A 26,222-nucleotide genomic window follows, 5' to 3' on the forward strand; every position below is an offset into this window, starting at 1 on the left:
GTCCGTAGTGTCCGTGACCCATTATCGGCCCCTTACTAGCTCGCATTGACACTACTGTATTTGTCGATTTTGATACTATCTGGTGTCTAGTCCCTTTAAAATCAATAGAAGCTGTCACACAATCAATGTCAAACAAGATGCATCAGATGGTTTTCATGTTTTTGTGTAATTTGATAAACATTTGGGGGAATTTCTTCTGTTTGTTACAGGACTGGTGCAAATCATATTTTCATACATAAACATGTAGCAGTATTTCACTAAAATTCTGAGTTTAATTATTCTATAAAATTGCCACTTATTAGGCAATATTGTTAAAAATGTCTGTAAATGTTAAGTTGCTTCGCTAATATCAAGACAAATTTTATTAGAAACAATTTTAAACAATAGCTGTCATAGGAGAGCACTCTCTATTATACAGAACTTTGTCTTAGAAACTAATACAAAAATGATGTAATATGTGACTGTCAAAAGCGATAAAAAGACAAAATAATAAGTTAACAAACACCGCAATGCAACACAAGAGGTCCATGATGGCCCTAAAACGCTCAACTAAGTAAAGGGCCACAACTCTGTGATAAAGCATTAATAAATATGTTGCAATTTAAACATATCTTTACTGATGACAATGCCTTGTTTTATTTTCGGAAAGAGTCATGCAATGAAGCTACCTGTAAAGTTTCATTGAATTTGGCCGTGTAGTTTCAGAGATTTTTTTAAAGCAAAACAGTTAGTCGGCCATTTAGTTGTTGTTGTTGATCAATCTCAATGCCTTGTTGTATAAGAAATACAGAATTTATGAGGGTCATAAATTTGACCCATCCTTTTATTTTAAGTTGCGAAAGAAAATTTCAGTTTTGGACGATTTTAGATTTAGCCATTATTAGGTAGAGCTGTTCTATAGGGGGAACGTTCGTTGATAAAGTACTGAAATATCAAATCATCTCTGATAAAATTACTTCTTTTACAAATTACATTCCGTGTCTTTTTCTATAATTGATCGTTTATCAAGACATTTAATTGGGGCCATTTCCACACCTTTATTTTAACAGTTTGGTATTTTTTCTAATAGCAGTGTAACACAAAATTGGGTGTGTAATTTCGGAGAGAAACAGCTAAAAAGAAATATTAACTGCAGTTGCTATCATTTAGTACCGGTCTTTAACGATACAAGTCAAGTAAAATGTCATTAATGTTGTATTGACAATAAGACAGGTATACCCTTTTATTCCATAACAACAAGTTGATTAAATGGCATTTTGACACGTTATGAAAACCAAGTGCACTCCCTACTAAAAATATGCTGACAAAATTTCATGTAAGACATTTCTTGCCTAATCAAAATAATTATATTTACGCTAAATTTATAAACATGTTTGGTTGAGCGCAAAATGGTAGACCAAAATGTTTACCATTAAGAATTAGAACTGAAGCAATACTAAAAAACATGTTGACTAGATGTAGATCTGTAAACTACTATCTTTGAATACCCTTATTTATTATGTTTCATAGCCCATATGTATTTAAAAAATTGCCAATGAAACTTTAAACATTAATATTTTATAAGAAAAGTGTTACGTTTTAACTGTCTGTAACAGTGATTGGGAATCATTTTTGCTAAATATATTACTTTCTTTTTTTACACAAAAACAATATATGAAATTTCTTAACTACTAATGTAAATGAATTATCGAGTATCATACATAATTTCAATTAAATAATAATGATAAAAGGGGAAAAATCCGAAATAGTTATGGTAATAATAATATTTCTATAATTGACAATCTTCGTTGCACATGTCATACCCAGTGTCATAACCTTACCGATGGATTATTTCTATCCTGCTGTGAATACGCCGCGGGGTCGACCATATTTACATAAATGTTCAAAAAGGACCAAAAAATATTTAAAAATTCATTATTTCGAAAAGTGCATTTGAAAGAGAAAAAAATTCTGCATCGTAAATCCGCTGGAAGCTAAGCGATCGGATGACTATTATAATTTTAAATAGCAAAACAATTTTTAGCTCCTTCTTATTTCAATGTAACTTTTAATGACCAACAAAACACTTAAAAAGGACCAAAATGTAAAAATCATACAATTAATACAAAACCATCATCTTCAAGGGCAAGAATTATCCTAACATATATGTAGGAAGAAAGTTGATCTGTTGATAGACTAAGTCGTGAGAACTGTTTAACCATATTTTCCCTATATAACTCTATAGGCATTTTCGATTCAGCGGATTTCTCCAAAGTTGGCAATGGGTAGTTTTAGAGGTGATGTTTTTTAAAAGCAAAACTGGAAGTTGACCATTTTGTTGTTGTTGTTGTTGGATCAATCGTGACCCTTGTTGTATTTTGTAGAGGGTCACCAAAGGAAGTTTCATTGAATTTGGACTGGTAGTTTCAGAGAAGTTTTTTTAAAGCAAAAGCGGAAGTCAGCCATTTTGATGTTGTTGCTGTTGTTGCTGTTGATCAATCGTGAACCCTTGTTGTATTTTTGTAGAGGGTTACCAAAGGAAGCTTCCTGTAAAGTTTAAATTGAATTTGGACTGGTAGTTTTAGAGGAGATGTTTTTTTTAAAGCAAAACAGGAAGTTGGCCATTTTGTTGATGTTGTTGTTGTTTTTGTTGTTGATAAATCATGACCCCTTGTTGTATTTTTGTAGAGGGTCACCCAAGGAAGCTTCCTGTAAAGTTTCATTGAATTTGGAGAGGTAGTTTCAGAGATGGTTTTTTTAAAGCAAAACAGGAAGTCAGCCATTTTGTTGTTGTTGCAGTTGTTGTAGATCAATCGTGACCCCTTGTTGTATTTGTGTAAAGGGTCACCCAAGGAAGCTTCCTGTAAAGTTCATTGAATTTGGCCAGGAAGTTTCAGAGGAGATGTTTTTTAAGTAAAACGGACGGATGGAGGGACGGACAAAGACCGATGTGCTCTGGTGAGCTAAAAACAGGTTTTCAATATTAAATTGACAGAAGAACTTCGGCCTTCCTTTTGAGATTCAGTTTAAACAGTAATTTACCATTTGTATTAACAGTGACCTTGACCCTAGGGGCTTCAAATGGTAGTCTACCATAATGACTTCGAACATACCAAGTTTGGTCACAATATATCAATCTTAACTACAGCTCTTCAGTATTGAATGATTATCTATTAATAGTAACAGTGACCTTAAATTTTACCCAAGGGACCCAAATGCAATCCAATGAAAGGTCTCAATAAACTCATCCTATATAATAAGTTAGGTTGCAATATGTCAACCTAAACTAAAGCTATTAAGGTCCAACCATTTTTACTATTTTAAGTAACAATAACCTTGACCCTAGGGGCCTCAAACGCAATCCCATGAAAGGTCTCTATAAACTCTTTCTGGATACCAAGTTTGGTAGCAATATATCTACCTTAACTAAAAAATTTCAGGACCTACCATTTTTCTATTTTAAGTAACAGTGACCTTGACCATAGGGGCCCCAAACGCAATCCCATTTGGTCTCCATAAACTCTTCTTTTATACTAAGTTTGGTCACCATTGGTCAAACCTAACTAAATTTATTCTATACCATACCTAAGTTTGAAGTTGTCATCATGCCACCTGGCCCCAACATCAGTGTACATCATTCTAATAAACAGGTTTCACTTTTCACAAATAAAATCAAGGGCCATTATTTGTATTTAGGGTTAATATTGAGTTATGGTCGTAACCAACTGTTTAAGTATGAAGTCAATTGAAAGAAGGGTGTATATATAATTAGTGAAAGTCCGAACTTGCCCTTAAACTTAAACCAGACATAATGTGCCCTAAAACTTTAACCCAAGTTCTTAAGTCAATCAGGGGCCATAATTTGTGTTTAGGATGAAATGGTTCTCTGTAACCTGTAAGATGGTCATCAATAATCTTGTGAAGTATTAAGTCAAGTAAATAAAGGGTATAGAAGTTATTAGTAAATATCCCCACATGCTGTAAAACTTTAACCTGGCACTATGTGCCATAAAACTTGTACCTAAGTTCCTAAGTCCATCAGGGGCCCCATTTTATTTTAGGATAATATGGAGTTATGTAACCTTATTGTGTGATTGTTTCTTTAAAACTGTGTTAAGTGAATTGAATGAAGGGAATTGGAGTTATAAGTGAAAATGCCTACTTGCCGATGCTGGGCTGGGTTGTAAAGCCTCCTTATTCTTCTAATAGTCCAGCTAAAACAAAACAAGAGGCCCAAAAGGGCCTATGCTCTACTGGCATGGCTCTTGTGGTCATTTTCAATCCAGAGCATGTACGTTTGAGTAATAGGCAACAAATATATAGTTTACTTTTAGTGTTTTGGTTAGCTGAAAACGCTGCACGTTCAACATCTGAGGACAGGAAGTGTTGTAAGCAGATTAGTTGCATGAACTATTTTAATATGTGCCAAGTAAAGGTAATCTGAGGGTAAGATATATTTGCTTTTAAAACAGTACTCATCGTCAAAATTTCATTTTTGTAGCCTTAAAAATAAAAAGTTGGTCAAAGGTCAAAGTCAAGGACATCCGAGGACAACATTAATGATTGTTTGCAAAACTGTTCACATGGTCAAAATTTCATTACTGTAGCTTTAAAAATTAATAAGTAGGTCAAAAGGGGTGGGGCCAGCTTTTGCCCAAGGGGCATTATTTCAAATGTTTTCTATTGCATCATATGATGCTCCACAACAAATATCAAAGGTATGGGCCTTGTGGTTTGAAAAAAGAAGATTTTGAAAATATTTCTTAAATAAGTCTCTAGGAAAATTGTGACACCCAAGGCAGTGCCAGTTTTGACCCAAGGGGCATAATTTGAACAACCACTTGCGGGACAATATCCGGGGGGGGGGGGATATAATCAAAACTGAAGACTGTATCATGTTCACAAGCAATTGTTTACAGACAAACTGATTTTTTAATACTTTCAAGGCCCATAATCTAGGCATGCATGGTTGGATCTGGCTGGTTTTTGAAAGGAACCGAGCTCTAATGGATATCTAAATACTGTACAAGTTTCATCGAGATACAATCAAAACTGAAGACTGTATCATGTTCACAAGCTAGTGTTTACACAATAGCATTTTTTTATACTATAAAGGGCCATAACCTAGGCATGCATGGGCCGATCTGGCTGGTTTTTGAGAGGAACCGAGCTCTAATGGATATCTAGATACTGTACAAGTTTCATCGAGATACAATCAAAACTGAAGACTGTATCATGTTAACAACCAACTGTTTACACAATGATTTTATCTAGAAATATAAAAATGATGTAAATGCAGTAAGCTTGTACATCATGGCCTATTCAGTTTGGGTTAAATGGATTAATGCATAGTTCCATGGCTAGCTATGAAGTGGATCAATGCATATTTTCATGGCTAGCTATGAAGTGGGTCAATGCATAGTTCCACGGCTAGCTATGAAGTGGATCAATGCATATTTCCATGGCTAGCTATGAAGTGGATCAATGCATAGTTCCATGGCTAGCTATGAAGTGGATCAATGCATATTTCCATGGCTAGCTATGAAGTGGGTCAATGCATAGTTCCATGGCTAGCTATGAAGTGGATCAATGCATATTTCCATGGCTAGCTATGAAGTGGGTCAATGCATAGTTCCACGGCTAGCTATGAAGTGGATCAATGCATATTTCCATGGCTAGCTATGAAGTGGATCAATGCATAGTTCCATTGCTAGCTATGAAGTGGGTCAATGCATAGTTCCATAGCTAGCTATGAAATGGATCAATGCATATTTCCATGGCTAGCTATAAAGTGGATCAATGCATAGTTCCATGGTTAGCTATGAAGTGGATCAATGCATAGTTCCATGGTTAGCTATGAAGTGGATCCATGGTTAGCTATGAAGTGGATCAATGCATAGTTCCATGATTAGCTATGAAGTGGATCCATGGTAAGCTATGAAGTGGATCAATGCATAGTTCCATTGCTAGCTATGAAGAGGATCCATGCTTAGCTATGAAGTGGATCAATGCATAGATCCATTATTAGCTATGAAGTGGATCAATGCAAAGTTCCATGGCTAGCTATGAAGTAGATCAATGCATTGTTCCATGGTTAGCTATGCAGTGGATCCATGGTTAGCTATGAAGTGGATCAATGCATAGTTCCATGGCTAGCTATGAAGTGGATCAATGCATAGTTCCATGGTTAGCTATGAAGTGGGTCAATGCATAGTTCCATGGCTAGCTATGAAGTGGATCAATGCATAGTTCCATGGTTAGCTATGAAGTGGATCCATGGTTAGCTATGAAGTGGATCAATGCATAGTTCCATGGCTAGCTATGAAGTGGATCAATGCATAGTTCCATGGTTAGCTATGAAGTGGATCAATGCATAGTTCCATGGCTAGCTATGAAGTGGATCAATGCATAGTTCCATGGCTAGCTATGAAGAACTTTTCAAAATGATTGTGTTTGAAAAAACGTTTTATCAGACATAGATACAGATTGTGATGTACAAAAATAGTTAACCATATGTTTTTACAAAACTTACCATTGTCATTAAAATGTTTATTCATCATAAAACAATTAACTATCACAAAACAAACATGAGTCAATAATCATTAAAAAGAGTATATTTGAAGACTTTACACAATTTTTTTATTCAGCTGTTCTTGGCCTAAAACATTCTGCAGTTTGCTCAACTCTCTAGACCGCTCCTTGGCTAAAGCAGATCTTTGCTGTTCATAAAACACATCCAGTAAAGCTCTGAGTCTTTCTTTCATGGTTTCTGTGTTAATTTTGTGCTTTGTGGAGATTTTGTACACTTCTCGGAAACGGATCAAATTCTTTGGCCGCAATTTTTCATCAACGTCCGAAACCAACTCTGTAGCGATATAAGAAATGTTAGGTTAGGTTACATTAGATTAAGATATTATAAAAAGATTTTCCCTTGTGAAAATCACTTAATACAAACATATAAAGCAACAATCAAATGCACTTAATTACATTTGAATATCTTAAATGTTTTTTTTTCTTGTTTTTGCTCATCAATGAAGCTGATGACAAGGTCACAAAGGCCACCACTATACAGTGACCTCTTTTTTTAAAAAAAACAGAGGACGTTATAATATGGAATCAAGCGTAGGTCTACTATGACATTTACCTGGCATATGTTTGATCTTGTCTATAATGCTGTCGGTGAGCTTGCCAGACCGGTCAGTATCGATCTTGTTTAGAGCTATCACAGCTGGCTTGTGGAGGAGATCTTTATTGTACAGCTCTAATTCCTGGTATAAAGAAATTTATGTTGATAAATGTGTAAGCCAATCTTAATTATTTTCACTCAATGATAGAAATATAGTAAAAAATAATAACAATTCAGTTTTATCATCTTTAGTTTCAAACTGGTATTTATTTAACTAATAATGAGTCTTGGCATCAGTAGAACAGGACATGTGAATGATTTCATTCCAAAGTGTGAGTATTGCCTGTATAGGTATATAACTAATGAATTAATAACTGCCAGTCAAAAAACAATAACAACAAAATCTGCAATGTTTCAATTAAATATGGCTACTAGGATATAACACACCCACCACTCCAAACATTTGCCTAAATCTATGAAATTTTACCAGTATATAAGAACAAAGTTACGGTTACCTATTTAACCATTTTCACAAAAAGGCCTTAAGCACAAGATTTGTTTTAGGTAATTAGCTACATCAGTATTATATTTATATATATATATATATATATATATATATATAACACTGTGCAAAAATTGCTATGTGCACCTGTCTTGGTTCGATCCCATGACCTCTCGCTATGCAGACTGACATTCTACCCTATCGCTATAAAACTAGCTCTATAGCGAGACAGTATAAATGCCACTCTATACATATCATATACCCGGTTACATATTCCCCCTCCATTTTGAAATTGGTCCTGGATTTTTGGACACTTAGGTTAATTTACAATGACCTTGAGAGTTATTGTGTAATGCAGGTCCCAAATGTAACAGACTGCACGGATTGCTATGAGGTTGATGGGGTTGGACTGATTTAAATTTCAAACTTTTAGAAGCCTTAAGCATTGGTATAACTTTGCCAGTCAGGGAACACATTTTTTTAACACATTTGGGAAATACTGGTTCTAATCAAACTAGGATTTCTGAGGTGTGGAAACGTACAAAATTTTGGAACAGTTTGTGGAAAAAGTGGATTATTTAGAGTTTTTGTTCATGAAAGTTTAAGCAGATAAGCCAAAACCAGGAAGAAAGACTTATTTTTAAAATTTTACTTTTTCTGTCATGGATGTACCTTATTAAGCAGAAGAATTGTTTCAAAGGCATTGCGGAAAATGTAATCCTGACTGAGCTGGAATCCGTTGATGTCGACCATGAACAGCAACATCTTGGTGCGTTCCACGTGCTTCAGGAACTTGTGGCCCATACCATAGTTGAGGTGAGCACCCTCGATCAAACCGGGCAGGTCAGCTACTGTGATCTATAGGAATGTTTGCTGAACATATAAGTGCTTTATGGGTTTATATTTAAACTTATTTACTAAAGCTGGATGTGAAAACTTGACAAGCTGGTATACATGGGGTAAATCCATCTAGAGTCTGTTCCAGGTAGAAACCAGTAAGAGGCAAAGAACACTAGTACACTAAAATTCATAATCTCTTCTGATCAAGTGTGTTGTTAAAATTTTACAAGTTAAGTGGATTTTCAAAGACATGGTATGGAAGTACAATAAAGGACACACCTAACAATACTCTGTGGGCAGTACAATAAAGGACACACCTAACAATACTCTGTGGGTAGTACAATATAGGACACACCTAACAATACTCTGTGGGCAGTACAATGTTGGACACACCTAACAATACTCTGTGGGCAGTACAATAAAGGGCACACCTAACAGTACTCTGTGTGCAGTACAATGTAGGACACACCTAACAATACTCTGTGGGCAGTACAATGTAGGACACACCTAACAATACTCTGTGGGTAGTACAATAAAGGGCACACCTAACAATACTCTGTGGGCAGTACAATGTAGGACACACCTAACAATACTCTGTGGGCAGTACAATATAGGACACACCTAACAATACTCTGTGGGCAGTACAATAAAGGGCACACCTAACAATACTCTGTGGGCAGTACAATAAAAGACACACCTAACAATACTCTGTGGGCAGAACAATAAAGGGCACACCTAACAATACTCTGTGGGCAGTACAATGTAGGACACACCTAACAATACTCTGTGGGCAGTACAATGTAGGACACACCTAACAATACTCCGTGTGCAGTACAATAAAGGGCACACCTAACAATACTCTGTGGGCAGTACAATGTAGGACACACCTAACAATACTCTGTGGGCAGTACAATGTAGGACACACCTAACAATACTCTGTGGGCAGTACAATAAAGGGCACACCTAAAAATACTCTGTGGCAGTACAATGTAGGACACACCAAACAATACTCTGTGGGCAGTACAATGTAGGACATGTGTGCAGTACAATAAAGGGCACACCTAACAATACTCTGTGGGCAGTACAATGTAGGACACACCTAACAATACTCTGTGGGCAGTACAATGTAGGACACACCTAACAATACTCTGTGGGCAGTACAATGTAGGACACACCTAACAATACTCTGTGGGCAGTACAATAAAGGGCACACCTAACAATACTCTGTGGGCAGTACAATGTAGGACACACCTAACAATACTTTGTGGGCAGTACACTGTAGGACACACCTAACAATACTCTGTGGGCAGTACAATGTAGGACACACCTAACAATACTTTGTGGGCAGTACAATGTAGGACACATCTTACAATACTCTGTGGGCAGTACAATGTAGGACACACCTAACAATACTCTATGGGCAGTACAATAAAGGACACACCTTACAATACTTTGTGGGCAGTACAATGTAGGACACACCTATTAAACAATACTCTATAGGCAGTACAATGTAGGACACATCTAACAATACTCTGTGGGCAGCACAATGTAGGACACACCTAACAATACTCTATGAGCAGTACAATGTAGGACAAACCTAACAATCCTCTGTGGGCAGTACAATAAAGGACACACCTAACAATACTCTGTGGGCAGTACAAAATAGGACACACCTAACAATACTTTGTGGGCAGTACAATAAAGGGCACACCTAACAATACTCTGTGGGCAGTACACTATAGGATACACCTATTAAACAATATTCTATGGGCAGTACAATATAGGACACACCTTACAATACTCTGTGGGCAGTACAATAATGGGCACACCTAACAATACTCTGTGGGCAGTACAATATAGGACACACCTAACAATACTTTGTGTGCAATACAATGTAGGATACACCTAACGATACTCTGTGGGTAGTACAATGTAGGATACACCTAACAATACTCTGTGGGCAGTACAATGTAGGACACACCTAACAATACTCTGTGGGCAGTACAATAATGGGCACACCTAACAATACTCTGTGGGCAGTACAATAAAAGGACACACCTAACAATACTCTGTGGGCAGTACAATGTAGGACACACCTAACAATACTCTGTGGGCAGTACAATGTAGGACACACCTAACAATACTCTGTGGGCAGTACAATGTAGGACACACCTAACAATACTCTGTGGGCAGTACAATGTAGGACACACCTAACAATACTCTGTGGGCAGTACAATGTAGGACACACCTAACAATACTCTGTGGGCAGTACAATGTAGGACACACCTAACAATACTCTGTGGGCAGTACAATGTAGGACACACCTAACAATACTCTGTGGGCAGTATAATGTAGGACACACCTAACAACACTCTGTGTGCAGTACAATGTAGGACACACCTAACAATACTCTGTGTGCAGTATAATGTAGGACACACCTAACAATACTTTGTGGGCAGTACAATGTAGGACATACTTAACAATACTCTGTGGGCAGTACAATAAAGGACACACCTAACAAGACTCTGTGGGCAGTACAATGTAGGATACACCTAACAATACTCTGTGTGCAATACAATGTAGGATACACCTAACAATACTCTGTGGGCAGTACAATGTAGGATACACCTAACAATACTCTGTGGGCAGTACAATGTAGGAGACACCTAACAATACTTTGTGGGCAGTACAATGTAGGACATACTTAACAATACTCTATGAGCAGTACAATGTAGGACACACCTAACAATACTCTGTGGGCAGTACAATGTAGGATACACCTAACAATACTCTGTGGGCAGTACAATAAAGGACACACCTAACAATACTCTGTGGGCAGTACAATGTAGGACACACCTAACAATAACCCGTATGCAGTACAATGTAGGATACACCTAACAATACGCTGTGGGCAGTACAAAGTAGGACACACCTAACAATACTATGTGGGCAGTACAAAGTAGGACACACCTAACAATACTCTGTGGGCAGTATAAAGAAGGACACATCTAACAATACTCTGAGCAGTACAATAAAGGACACACCTTACAGTTTTCTGTACAAATACCTGTCTATGATCAGGGTACATCATGGTGCCAATCTGGGGACGTAGAGTTGTGACTGCAAAAAAAACAACAACATGCAATTAAAGTCTATTTATGTTAAAGCTTACTGGATGAGCAATTTTTTCATTATATGTTGACATATGTTAGTTGTTCCAGAGTGGTATCAAAGAAAATCTCTGGTTAAATTTTAAAAATATCAGAAATAATCAAATTTGACCTGAACGTCAATGCAATGAATTACATCTTAAGGATTCAGGTAATAATATATATTAAGAACAACTTACAAGGGTATGCAGCAATCTTAGGGCTGGCCCTGGATATGGTGGTCAAAAATGTAGATTTACCCGCATTGGGAAACCTGTAAACAGGGAGATTGATAACAATAAAGTCATATATTTGGTTAATTAACTAACAGTGAACCTTCTTTTAAACAACATTTAATATTGATATTACCACTTCTTGTTTTCTTTGTTCAACAGAATAACCAAAAAAAACATTCTCAAAGACATAAAAAAAACAACAGTAAACTGTTTTACTATTTTCATAATTCTTAAACTTATTGAAGTTATGTTTTATATTGTCATTGTATGAATAACCGATAATTAGTCATTGGGCCCAGGGTAATTTTCCCGTAATGACTTTGAATGAAAAAGAGCACGATTTTTCCGAAAACTACTTTTTACATGCCAGAAAAACACTTCTCATATGGTCAATTTACTATGCCACGTATAATGAGTGAAATAACAAAAGAACATTCAAACAATTTAAAAATTAATTAAAGTCAAATGGCCTAGACTCACTGGAGGTCAGAGGCAGTTTGAATGTTGTGCAACAGTAATCATTTGGTGTGGACTACTTCCATTGTACCAGAGTGACTATAAATAAGCTGTTGCATCAGTATAACATGACATCGGCAATAAAAGACTGTCCAAGAAGTGGCAGACCAAGGGTTTTGACGCCGCGACAAGACACCGATATAAGGACTACACACCTCAGAAACGGATACTTTTTAATAGTTTAGTATATTTTTACAAATCCAAATGAAGTTTTTCCCAAAATACTTTGTAATTTACTTATTATTAGAAATGTGCAATTCGTGACTTTGCATGACACATGAATATTCATTTAGATAATAATAATAGATAAAAGCATTAAGTTTTCAACAAATACCCGCTTAAACTGATGTTTTCGTGTTTGTATTCAATACGCATTATTCATTTTTAATAATTTAAATAAACTTTATATCCAAATCTGTTCATCCCTTGTTCTATATTCACTACAGTATGCTACAAACATTAGCAGATTTTTTTTATATTAAAAAACACATTTATTTTGAAAACAATTCAAATTAAACATTTAATGATCATATAACATTCATGAGCCTGGTGAAAATTGAAATTCTTAACTTGACCCAAAAGTAAAAGAATAAATAAACATGCACTATCATATAAACAAAGCAATGGATACTATTAACTAAAATTCTGCAAAATTAGATGTGTTGCCGGTTTGGAGTGCGCATTATAATCAAACCAATTTTGTAATACTAATTTTAATGTAAAATGTGCAAGAATTTGTAGTCAAGTGAACTTTGTCTGATTATCCTAACATTTAACAATAAGTAGGCCAGCTGTATCTTAATACAGAAGGAATGATTTAACCAGCAACTGACCCTGGCCGAGACAATATGCCCACAAATATTGCTACCAAGTTTCAATATGATTGAATAAAAATCACTATTATTTGTTTGCACATAACATGAACCTGAGCATACCTCTGGAGAAACTGAGACAATATCCTCAACAGTCAACAAGACATTATGCCCATAAACACTGCTAAAACTACCTACCCAACCAGACCAATGTCAGCAATGAGTTTGAGATCTAGGACCAATGACATGGCTTCTCCTTTACGTCCCAGGTAATCATTCTCAGGGCTTCCAGGTGCTCCGCCATTTGCCACCACAACCTCATCCCCCTCAACATTCAGGTCACCTAGATAATCAGGGCAAAGTTAAGTCATAGATTAAATAAACCCATGTTAAGGTATTCATGGCCAAGAAGGAAGAATACTGAGGGATCTTAGCAAAATTGGCTTACATTTTAAAGGAATACACTTTAATATAAGTTTTAAAAATCCTTTAATATTTAATAATTTTGATATCTAGTGATTTTTCAGTAATGTATAAAATGCTAATAAATGACAGCGAATGGATCAAGAGGCAATGGAGGCAGTAACCTCTAGGGTAATGACCACGGATTTAGCATGTTTAATGCTGTGGTCAATCATTATCAAGCAATAACTATTCAGTCCTTTCTTTTTAAACCTCCGTACCAATCACACGTCCTTCATCAGTTGAGATTGTAACACCGAGAGGAACAGGAATAATATGTGGCTCTCCAGATGATCCAAGCAATATCTTCCTCCTATTGGATGTTAAATATTTATTATATAATTGTTTAAAAGTTATAAATTAAATTCTTTAATAAAAAAACCCATAACCATCATCAAAGTGATTAATGTCAAAACAAATATCAAAACATGTAAGAGAAAAAAATGTAGTTATAGAGGAACATCTTTACCACTAGACCACTCTCAACCTGGTGGGGCTTGAACCCACAAATTTGTGGGTGATAGTGAAACATCTTTACCACAAGACCACTCTCAACCTGGTGGGGCTTGAACCCACAAATTTGTGGGTGATAGTGAAACGTCTTTACCACAAGACCACTCTCAACCTGGTGGGGCTTGAACCCACAAATTTGTGGGTGATAGTGAAACATCTTTACCACAAGACCACTCTCAACCTGGTGGGGCTTGCACCCACAAATTTGTGGGTGATAGTGAAACATCTTTACCACAAGACCACTCTCACCCTGGTGGGGCTCGAACCCACAAATTTGTGGGTGATAGGCGAACATCTATACCACTTGACCAATCTCACCCTGGTGGGGCTTGAACCCACAAATTTGTGGGTGATAGGCGAACATCTATACCAATAGACCACTCTCACCCTGGTGGGGCTCGAACCCACAAATTTGTGGGTGATAGGCGAACATCTATACCACTAGACCACTCTCACCCTGGTGGGGCTTGAACCCACAAATTTGTGGGTGGTAGGCAAACATCTATACCACTAGACCACTCTCACCCTGGTGGGGCTTGAACCCACAAATTTGTGGGTGATAGGCGAATATCTATACCACTTGACCAATCTCACCCTGGTGGGGCTTGAACCCACAAATTTGTGGGTGGTAGGCGAACATCTATACCACTAGACCACTCTCACTATGGTGGGGCTTGAACCCACAAATTTGTGGGTGGTAGGCAAACATCTATACCACTAGACCACTCTCACCCTGGTGGGGCTTGAACCCACAAATTTGTGGGTGATAGGCGAATATCTATACCACTAGACCATTCTCAGTTTGGTGGGGCTCAAACCCACAAATTTGTGGGTGATAGGCGAACATCTATACCACTTGACCACTCTCACCCTGGTGGGGCTCGAACCCACAAATTTGTGGGTGATAGGCGAACATCTATACCACTAGACCACTCTCACTCTGGTGGAGCTTGAACCCACAAATTTGTGGGTGATAGGCGAACATCTATACCACTAGACCACTCTCAGTTTGGTGGGGCTCAAACCCACAAATTTGTGGGTGATAGGCGAACATCTATACCACTAGACCACTCTCACCATGTCGGGGCTTGAACCCACAAATTTGTGGGTGATAGGCGAATATCTATACCACTAGACCACTCTCACTATGGTGGGGCTTGAACCCACAAATTTGTGGGTGGTAGGCAAACATCTATACCACTAGACCACTCTCACTATGGTGGGGCTTGAACCCACAAATTTGTGGGTGGTAGGCAAACATCTATACCACTAGACCACTCTCAGTTTGGTGGGGCTCAAACCCACAAATTTGTGGGTGATAGGCGAACATCTATACCACTAGACCACTCTCACCCTGGTGGGGCTTGAACCCACAACCCCTTAGGTGATATGGGAACATCTATACCACTAGGCCACTTTCACCCTGGTGGGGCTCAAACCCACAACCTCTTGGGTGATTGCGCAACTTAAAATCGATTAAACCAATATTTTCACATGGTGTATTAAAATGGGCTGCAATATTAATAATGTATTCCCTTTATCTTAAATGAGTATAAGAACTTTTTTAAACTTTCTGCATTAAATGAAACTGAAATTGTTTACCTACATGTAAAAATATAAGTTTTTTTATCATTTGTGTATATTTGTGTTCTTCCTGACACATTTTTTAAATACATGCGTATAAACCATATAATAATCAAATTATTCAGTCTTGTAGAGGGTCATGCAATGAAGCTTCCTGTAAAGTTTCAGTGAATTTGGACTGGTAGTTTCAGAGGAGATGTTTTTTAAAGCAAAACAGGAAGTTGGCCAGATTGTTGCTGTTGTTGATCAATCGTGACCCCTTGTTGTTTTTTTTGTAAAAGGTCACCCAAGGAAGCTTCCAGTGAAGTTTCATTGAATTTGGACTGGTAGTTAAAGAGGAGATGTTTTTTAAAGCAAACCAGAAAGTTGGCCATGTTGTTGTTGTTGTTGTTGATAAATCGTGACCCCTTGTTGTATTTGTGTAGAGGGTCACCCAAGGAAGCTTCCTGTAAAGTTCATTGAATTTGGAGTGGAAGTTTTAGAGGAGATGTTTTTTTAAAGCAAAACAGGAAGTCAGCCATTTTGTTGTTGTTGCTGTTGTTGTTGTTGCTGATCAATCGTGACTCATTGCTGTATTTTATAGAGGGTCACCCCAGGAAACATCCACTAAAGTTTCAATGAATTTGGAGTGGTAGTTTCAGAGGAGATGTTTTTTTAAAGCAAAACAGGAAGTCAGCCATTTTGTTGTTGTTGTTGTTGTTGTTTATCAATCGTGACCCCTTGTTGTATTTTTGTAGAAGGTCACCCAAGGAAGCTTCCTGTGAAGTTTATTGAATTTGGCAAGGTAGTTTCAGATGAGATGTTTTTTAAGCAATTGTTGACGGACAAACGGATGGACGGACGAAGACCGATCACAATAGCTCACACTTCATGCTCTGGTGAGCTAAAAATATATGAACATATCACATCGTTTTCAATTACTTTTCTTTGTTCTTTAACTTATTCTATATAAACTGTTTTCCTTCCATAAAATGGTGAATTGTCTTCTTGTTTTTGTAAACTAAGCTCTTCATCAAGTGTACACTTAACCACTACACCAACCACTACACCAACACATGCACCTGAAAATCAAATTGATGTTCATCTTTTTAAGCATTGTCCTAATTGATTGATTGCCACTGCTTTACCTGGATCAACCACCTTATGTCCACGATAGTTATCAGTCAGAATTAAATGTATCATTTATTACAGGCTATACCTTGTTTGAAGTTTAATATAATCATCACATTTTTATTTGTATTACACATGTGTTATATAACAATGTCACTCTGCATGTTTGTTAACAATTTTATATACAGAAATAAAATTGTGTTCTATAATATATGACGACTCATGACCGATCCTTAATATCTGTACTTGAAAATTAACACAATAATAAATCAACTCACGAACTGTTGCCCCCTGAAGCTGCCGTAAATCTTTTCAATGGGTTAATGGTGACAATTTTCTCTAGCGTTGACTTTTCATGGGCCCGAATCATAACATCTCCGCCTTTTCCACCAATACCACCAAATTTCGGGTAACCTTGACCCCCTGCTCCGCCCCTCACATAAATACGCAGCTTGTCAAAAAAGGGTCTCTGAAATAATATTCTGTTTTTGGCTTAAAGTTTCAAGGGTATGTAGTGTTGTAAATTATGTGCTGTGCATTCAGTTATTAAACCATAATTATCCCCAATCATCCAAGATCTAGGCATAGTTAAGATGTTCTGACCAAATTGGAAAATTCTTGAAAATCACAATAAATCCCAATTTTATCTGTAACAAGCTACTGCTGCAATTGTTCATTTTTCAGAAAAATAATTTCAAAAGTTATGCTGAAGAACCAGGGGTACCAGGAAAATACTGATCAAGCTAACGACTGTAACGTGCAACGTCAAACAAACACCAACAGTTCCCTTCAGAGAAAAGCATGCTCGACCCTGAAGGGGTCCACTAGTCTTTACATAAACTATAATTATCTACTCACACAGAGTCCGGGTTTGCTAATTTGCATATTCCTAACCAACTGAACATACGTCTATGAACGAACTTCCCTTTATAACGGAATGTTATTATGAACGCACATCCGCCGCTTACAGCAGACCGTTACACTATGAACGCACATCCGCCACCTACAGCAGACCTTTACATTATTTCCCCCTCCGAGTCTTGATCTGGGAAAATCAAGGGTAAGGCAACACCGTTCCGGCAGTTGTCAATATCCCACCGCTGCCTCCATTTGTAGTATGCGATGTCAAACAAACACCAACAGATCCCTTCGGAGTTACACTATGAACGCACATCCGCCGCCTGCAGTGGAGCGTCACACTATGAACGCACATCCGCCGCCTACAGCGGACCCTTACACTATGAATGCACATCCGCCGCCTACAGCAGACCGTTACGCTATGGGCGCACATCCACCACCTTCAGCGGACCGTTACAATATGAACGCACACCCACCGCCTTCAGCGGACCGTTACACTATGAACGCACATCCACCGCCTTCAGCAGACCGTTACACAACAATCAACTTATAAAAGGCATGGAAAATTTAAATTATGTCCATTTCTCTGAAACATACAGAAAATGGTGTTCCAAAGGGGTGCATCCTTGTTTATGATAAAGGTTTATCAATGTTTAAGACTCTATTTAAGCAGCAAATAATATTTGGTTTGGGCATCCATTAATCCAACAGATGACCTCCTACATTGAATCATTCTGTTACAACAGTATTTTGAATTTAAGCTTTCCATCTGCTGTTGTTTAATATCACTGTTACTCCTCTACAAGTGCAGAAATGTATGCATATTATGTTAATGTATTTTTTATAAGACAAGTCGCTACTGAAACATTAGAAAGCCTTGACAAAGTGTCATAAAATTTTGACATAAAATGTTTTCTACTGTATACAAGTCTCAAGTGATGAAACAAGCCATTGGACCTGTTTAGAGCATCTTAGCCTAGAAATGTCTTCTACATTTCTTTATGAATGTTTTGAATGTGTCATCATGTGGACCCACACACTACAATGTAGCTATATTCATACATTTTGTACCAGTTACCAAAAATCCTGCATTTTATTTTGCTGATACCAAGCATGCTGAAAATGTGAGGGCTGTCACACTAAATCATCGACTTTGTTGATATAAAAATAATACAACGTCACATTTGAAAAATACTTTGCATCTTATTTATACAATATTTAACAAATAAAAAAATCAAGAAAAAACTGAAATGGTATTGTTTAGTTTAGTGTTCATACATTATTTTCAAAGAAAAAGTATACTTCACCGGCGCAGTCGGATAAACAGACTTAAGAAAATACATGTGCTCTGATTAAAGTGTTCTGAGAAGACATATGCGTCAATTTCCCCAGGAAAATATCATATTGTATGTCGATGCTGTTATTTTGAAGTCATCATGTTAAGCTTCAAATAATTGAGGTTATTACTGACAACGATATGCACGATAAAATTACATCATCACAAATTGTGTTAAGCAGAAAATGGTGATGTCAGGCAAAGAAGCGGTGCACAGAACATCTATTCAAGTGTACAATCAGGAGTGATGAAATCCAAAATGTTACAAGAATGTTTTAAGAGCACTTGTGTATAAATGGCATGGTAGATAAAGCGTCGGTAATTCAGAGTGTACACCTTGTGGGCGGCCGAAGTACAAGGATTGCAGAACAGTGAAATCCATAAAGGACCTCATCGACTGTGTTAAAATGTTAAGTTTGTGGGCCATGGCTGCAGGCATTGTCAAGTTATTACACAGACACTCTTTTTGTGTTCAAGGACACAGGGACCTTGAACTTTGACCTGCTGACCCCTAAAATCAAAAGGGGTAATCTACAGGTCAGGCCCAACCTCCAAACTAGAGTTATCTAACTTGGTTAATTGAGTAGGTTGGATGGTTGAGTACCATTGTATCAAGTCTCAATGCAATACCTCAAGTAGTTGCTGAGATATTAACCTGTGTGCTTGCATGCAAAACCTTAACCAGAATTTCTAAGTCAAATAACAAAGGCCTATTATTGGCATTTAATGCAAAGTAGTGCTTGCACGCAAAACCTTAACCTTAACCAAGGGGTGACGCCGACGCCGACGCTTGGGTGAGTAGTATATCTCTCCTTATTCTTCGACTGGTCCTGCCCAAGCCAAGTTTGGGGTCCATCGGTACAGGCATTGTTGAGTTATAACTGAAACAAGCCTTAATCATTCAAGGTCACTGTAACCTCGACCTATGGCCAAATGACCCCAAAAATCTATAGGGGTTATCTACCGTTCAGGCCCAACCTCAGTCAAGTTTTAAGAGCCACGGGTGCAGGCATTGTCGAGTAATCACTCTGACAACCCTTTTTCATTTAATGTCACTGTGATCTTGACCTTTGGCCCGATGACCCTGAAAATCAATAGGGGTCATCTACTGGTCAGGCCCAACCTCCAAGTCAAGTTTGAGGGCCATTTGTGCAGGCATTGTAAAATTATCACTCGGAGAACCTTTTTTCATTCAAGCTCACTATGACCTTGACCTTTGGCCTGATGCCCCCCAAAATCAATAGAAGTCATCTACTGGTCAGACCCAACCTCCAAGTCAAGTTTGAGGGCCATGGTTGCAGGCATTGTTGAGTTATCACTTGGACAACCTTTTATCATTCAAGGTCACTGTGACCCTGACCTTTGGTCTGATGACTACCAAAATAGATAGGAGTCATCTACTGGTCAGGCCCAACCTCCAAGTCAAGTTTGAAGGCCATGGGTGCAGGCATTGTTGAGTTATCACTTGGACAAGCTTTAAAATCAATTTACCATTAAAGGTCACTGTGACCTTGACCTTTGATCCGATGACCCCTATAATCAATAGGGGTCATTTACTGGTCAGGCCCAACCTTCATGTCAAGTTTGATGACCATATATCCAGGAATTGTTGAGTAATCACTAGGACAAGCTTTGGTCTACTGACGGACGGACCGACCGACGTGTGCAAAGCACTATACCCCTCTTCTTCGAAGGGGGGCATAATTAGGGATGGCAATGAGTACCTGAGTACGCAATCAATCATCCAAGGATCTGAGTACTATTTCACATCTCAAGTTTTCGAAAAAAAAAGTTTTAAATTCTCTAAATACACAATATACAACATACAGACCATGTCAGTACTATTACATGATCTGTATGTTGTCTGTATATTGTGTATTTAGAGAATATAAAACTTTTTTTTCGCGCGTATTCATTACTTCACATGCGCTATATTGCATTGTCATAAATTTATATATACAATGAAATAAAAAGGACAAATTTAACACTCTTTCTTTAATTCTTTTCATTAATGTACAGTTAAAGAACATAATGACAGACTTATTCAAAGATGGAAATGGCCAATATTTAGATGACCCACGCACATGGTACATGAACAATACATGTACATAACATGCACATAAAATGTCTCTCAGTCTCCAGAAAATCAATTCAAGTTTTCCGATTTTTTTTTTAATACTGTTCTTTTATTGTGTTGTTTTAATATTTTTCAGTCTCACTTGTATATAATACGACTGGTAATCCTTTGACGGCACAAAAATGCAATTTATGTCAATGTCCATTTTTGACCCAGTTCTAATTATATCTTACTCATTTGACTTTAGTCCCAGTATCTTAAAGTTATGTAAACATTCTGTTGCTACGCATATTCAATTGATTTCTCTGAACTTTTTGATAGTGATGGGATATCGGTTGGAGAACTGCAACCGATTATCGGTTGGAATCGGTTAGCAAACCGAAGCGATATATCGGAAAAAATAATCGGTTAAATGTTATTTATTTTAATAATTTTCTATTCAGATATTTATGTCTTAAAAGTGACTGTTTTACTTAAATTCTAATGATCTTTTGAAAAAGTAAAGAACTTAAATTACAATCTGGTGTATACATAGCTGGCATTTGTGAGAACTGACTGGTATTGTAGTGGTATATACCTCTGTAACAATGTACATATCTAGCATACAGCAAGGAAGTACAAATATTTAGTTTCTCTGGATGATAAAACTGTGATTGTCTGGAAGAAAATAGTCATTTTTTGGTAATATTATTGTAATGGTTACATTAGTGATAAGTTGCACCATGTTCCTACTGCTTGTTGCTAGGCAGACATTATAATATTACTACCAAAAAATTACTATTTGATTTTAAGAGAAGCTAGAATGAATCAACTGACATCTTTTAGAAATGACACATTTCTTTTAATTTATTAGGAATTCAGTAACATAACATCTACAGCTTAAACTACTAAAACTAGAACTTTGCAACAGACTAGAAGTAAATATCTCTGTACAAACGCAACAAACTAAATTGTTTGGCAAAATACAAAACATTTCAAGCTTGGCAAACTACTTCAAAGTAATTAACACATTTTCACTTAACTTGCAAAACTTAGAAACATTACAATACTTAAGTGGTACAAAGTAACACTTTGTTTATTGTTTATGTTTACATTCTTTATTGTTTATGCCGTAACTTTACAAGGCCTTTACGTACTTGATTCTGCTTTATATACATGCTCTTTTTACACCCTTACATCTCAAGTTTGATACTTTTTATTTATGAAAAAACATCCCGTTTAAAACCATCCCGTTTAAAACAAACAACAAATTTAAACACAAAGACAGTTTACAACTTATTTATAATAATTTTTTTTCTAGATATTTAGTACAAACATCAGCATTATTCACATAAAAAACTGTTTTACACTTTAACATGTACATTGAATGTCACTGAAATAATCAAGTTGCATAAAAGTTCTTTCCACCGATATTACATAATAATAGATATAGAAATGTCACAGCATTTTTGTCTCTTGTTGACAGATAGACTCAATCGGACATACCGTTAAAAAATCCAAAATCTATCAAAGTTTTGCTAATTCTTTCGAACTTATTTTTTGACGCTATGGGTGCCGCCATATTGACAGTTGTGCCTAACTGTACGATGTTAAATCAATTTCCATTGGATAACTGCAACGAAATACTAACGCTTCATTGGCTGACCATTTGCCGGCATACTTCGGTTTTAACCGTCAAGCATTAACCATGTCTGATATTTCGGATGCTTTAAACTTTCGGACAGGCACGCGTTCTTTCTATTAAAGTGGGGACAATATATTAGCAAAACATTAATGATGATACCCAAACACAGCTCTTGAGTTCCAAAATATAATGCTGAAGCCTGATATTAAAATACTGGACGGGAAATTTCAAAAGATTCAACTAACCGGTGTTTTTGTAAGTCTTTTTACAAAGACGACAAATGGCGATGTTCATATTCAAATTGTCCTTCGTTGGTGGCAAATTCAGGGCGATCTTTTGAAATCCAAAGACCTTCCATACATTAGACTTAGATTTGGATCCTGGGTTAATAAATATTTCCGACTCTCTATTGCCGTCTGCTAGAGCGGCCATTTTGCACGCTTTCAGAGTTATTTCCCATTTGGAAACTTCGTTTGTACCCGTGAGTATTCGTACCCGCTATCGACTCGGAGAAAACACAATCGATTATCGGAATCGGTTGGGCTTTTCTAGCCGTTCATCGATTATACCCACTAATCGGCCCATCACTACTTTTTGACATTATAATCCTACAGTTTGAAAAAAAAAATACAAATTTTGCGCAATTACAAACATGCCGGGTAACCGAAAGTACACAATAATCATACTAACACCGTAACTTTCATAAATAAGTTCAATTGAAAGCTGAATTATATTCATTTAGAGAAGGATATAGATTACGACAATATCATCATACAGATGAAAATTAATTAAATCTGTGATTTTTAAACCACAGAACATGAGTTACCTTCATACTTTTATAAAGTCATAATTAACAATGCAATTAAAAGGGAGCAGGACTTTTCAACCCCAAGACTTTTCAACCCCTTCTCAAAACGAAGACTTTTCAACCCTTAGACTTTTCAACCCCTACTTTAAAGACCCCTACCGGTTTGGACTTTTCAACCCCTTAATCAAAGACTTTTCAACCCCTAGTTGAACTATTTTGATAGCCATATTAAAGACTTTTCAACCCCTATATCAAAGACTTTTCAACCCCTATTATTTTGTCAGCCAGGTGTTGTCTTTTTCATTGTTTTTGCAACAAACTTAACCAATTGTTATTGAAATACAATTAAATGAAAATTGTTTGTTTGGCTTATTTGTTACACTTTTCTCCAAAGTATTGGATAAATTTTACAAAGGCTTACTAAGCACTTGATGGTTAGTGTTTTTCAAAATAATATTCCGAACATTAACAATGGTACGGTAAAGTAAGGTTTTGATGCCTCAGGTTATCCCGAACATGCAATTGTTGTATTATTCTGAAGGATATTACATATTTTAGCGAATTCACATATATTATGTACAAAGTTATTACCATAATTTTGTTCATTAAATAACAAATTTGAATAATTGCAAAAGAAAATGAATGCAAAGAAAAAATTATGGAACATTCTCCTTTTTGTGTCTGTAGAATGCCAATAAAAACCTGAACTTGAACATTCATAAACATTCATTGCTATTAAAAAAGGTCAATAGTGGAAACTTTTTTATAGTACCATATTGCTATTTCAGTAGTTTGATTTTAGTTCTTGATAATGTATTATAAATCTTAAAATTCAGAGTTTGGGGATATAAACAAATAAAATATAGTTTTTGTTTGGTTTTAAATCCTGAAAATCATAGACAAAATGTATCAAGCTGCCCATAGTTTGGAATGATGGCCATGATATTAGAACCTTAATTAACTATCACTTTCAAGTTACTATAACATCAATTAAAGGTGTTATGAAGCCCCTTAATCCCTTAGTAATTTATGACCATGTCACACATGTTGCCCATTAATGAATGTGCGACCTTCATTCCATTCTTTAATTGCATATAAGACAATGAGACAATACAATGCTTATAGCATTTTTTTTTACATATATACCACTTTATAATAGAATGTCCTTACTTATTTATTTTTGTAAACTGAGAAATAAAAAACGTTAATAAAATCTTATGTTACACTTATGTAATTTGAAAGCATTTGGAACTCAATCTATAATACATTTTTTTTTTACAAAAAGTGTTTAAAAAAACTAAAAGAAAAACAAACGCTGTTTCAATTAATTTATGGAGCAGTACCATGCACATAATATATTATGTGAGGATTTCCTCAGGGAGATAGGGAAGATTTATGGCTAAGTGACTAAATAGCAAAATGGACAGTCGAGCATTTTTTATATATTTATTTCAATGTAAATATTTAATGAATTATTGCATTATCATGTGTTTCAAGTATGTATATTTTGTATGTATTACATATTTTTTGTCTGTTATATTATTAGTCTTAATATATTCTTGATTTTTAAAAGAAATTTCAAAATAAATTGTTTACTATTGTAGTTATTTTCTTAAAAAGGTGAGAAATTAAGGGGTTGAAAAGTCTTCGTTTATTAGGGGTTGAAAAGTCTTTGTTTAAGGTGGGGTTGAAAAGTCTTAGCACTTTTAGGGGTTGAAATGACAAAGGGGTTGAAAAGTCTTTGATTTCACAAATGACAAAGGGGTTGAAAAGTCTTGGGGTTGAAAAGTCTGACAGCCCAATTAAAATACTATCTGGAATGCTGTAAAACAACCGATATGTTTAAAAAAATACAAAAAGGTATGAAGGTAACATGTTCAAGGGTTTAAAAATCACCATAATTTAATTTCTGCAGATGTTTTAGTACCATTATGCTGTTCATGCATTCAATAAGCATCTCAAACACTACTATATCAAAAGCAATGTGCCAATGAGAAAAATAGGAAGTCGCGAAATTATATGACTATTTCATTAAATACTTTTATTGAGAGAGAATGGTACTTCATACCTTTTTCTTTGTACAATATGATCGTCTTAAAATAAGTATAGTATGCTTTTGGAAATTCATGTCAACATTTAAACGTCACGTGAACTATTTCAGAAAAACTCATCATTATTTGTTTCAAAAACGCTTGGCTCAGAGCGTCTTGAGATTTAGATGATTTTGTATACAGTCATAACGACAAGAAGGAATAAAGAATGATGGACCGGTGTATTACACAACTAGATGTTGCCCCAGATGGATGGGCGGGCGGGTGGACGGACGGACGGTCGGGCGGGCGGACGGACGGACGGACGGACGGACGGGCGGGCGGGCGGGCGGACGGACGGACAGACAGACAGACAGACAGATATATTTCAGAAAGAATTGCACATACATGTATATGGACATAAAAACACAACATGTATAGTAAATGAAACATTATACATACATGAAGTAATAAATAGCCATGACAGGCACACCGAACCAAGGATTACACGAAAAAGAGAAAACGTTTATTTCCATTGCGTATATTAAAAGTTATATACATATATATAACTAACTATATTAAAAGTAAGTCTTAATGCATAAAAATAAATGCTACGTACAGTAGTTGTATCACAGTTACTTAACATAATAAGTTATAAGT

At 36.4% G+C, this 26,222-nt stretch overlaps 1 protein-coding gene across 1 annotated transcript; it reads right to left on the bottom strand.

Moving 5' to 3' along the window:
- Positions 1-349: 349 nt before the first annotated feature.
- LOC128229370 (GTP-binding protein 10-like) lies at positions 350-25,734 on the bottom strand. Its single transcript, XM_052941257.1, has 9 exons — positions 25,601-25,734; positions 17,108-17,298; positions 13,844-13,935; positions 13,359-13,503; positions 11,797-11,870; positions 11,515-11,567; positions 8,280-8,465; positions 7,124-7,247; positions 350-6,844 (listed from the first exon to the last, which is right to left on the bottom strand). Exons 1-9 carry the CDS (start codon positions 25,658-25,660, stop codon positions 6,606-6,608), a joined length of 1,164 nt encoding a protein of 387 aa, XP_052797217.1. The 5' UTR covers positions 25,661-25,734; the 3' UTR covers positions 350-6,605.
- Positions 25,735-26,222: the final 488 nt, after the last annotated feature.

Source organism: Mya arenaria, chromosome 1 (genome assembly GCF_026914265.1).
Source record: "Mya arenaria isolate MELC-2E11 chromosome 1, ASM2691426v1".
Lineage (NCBI taxonomy): Eukaryota > Metazoa > Mollusca > Bivalvia > Myida > Myidae > Mya > Mya arenaria.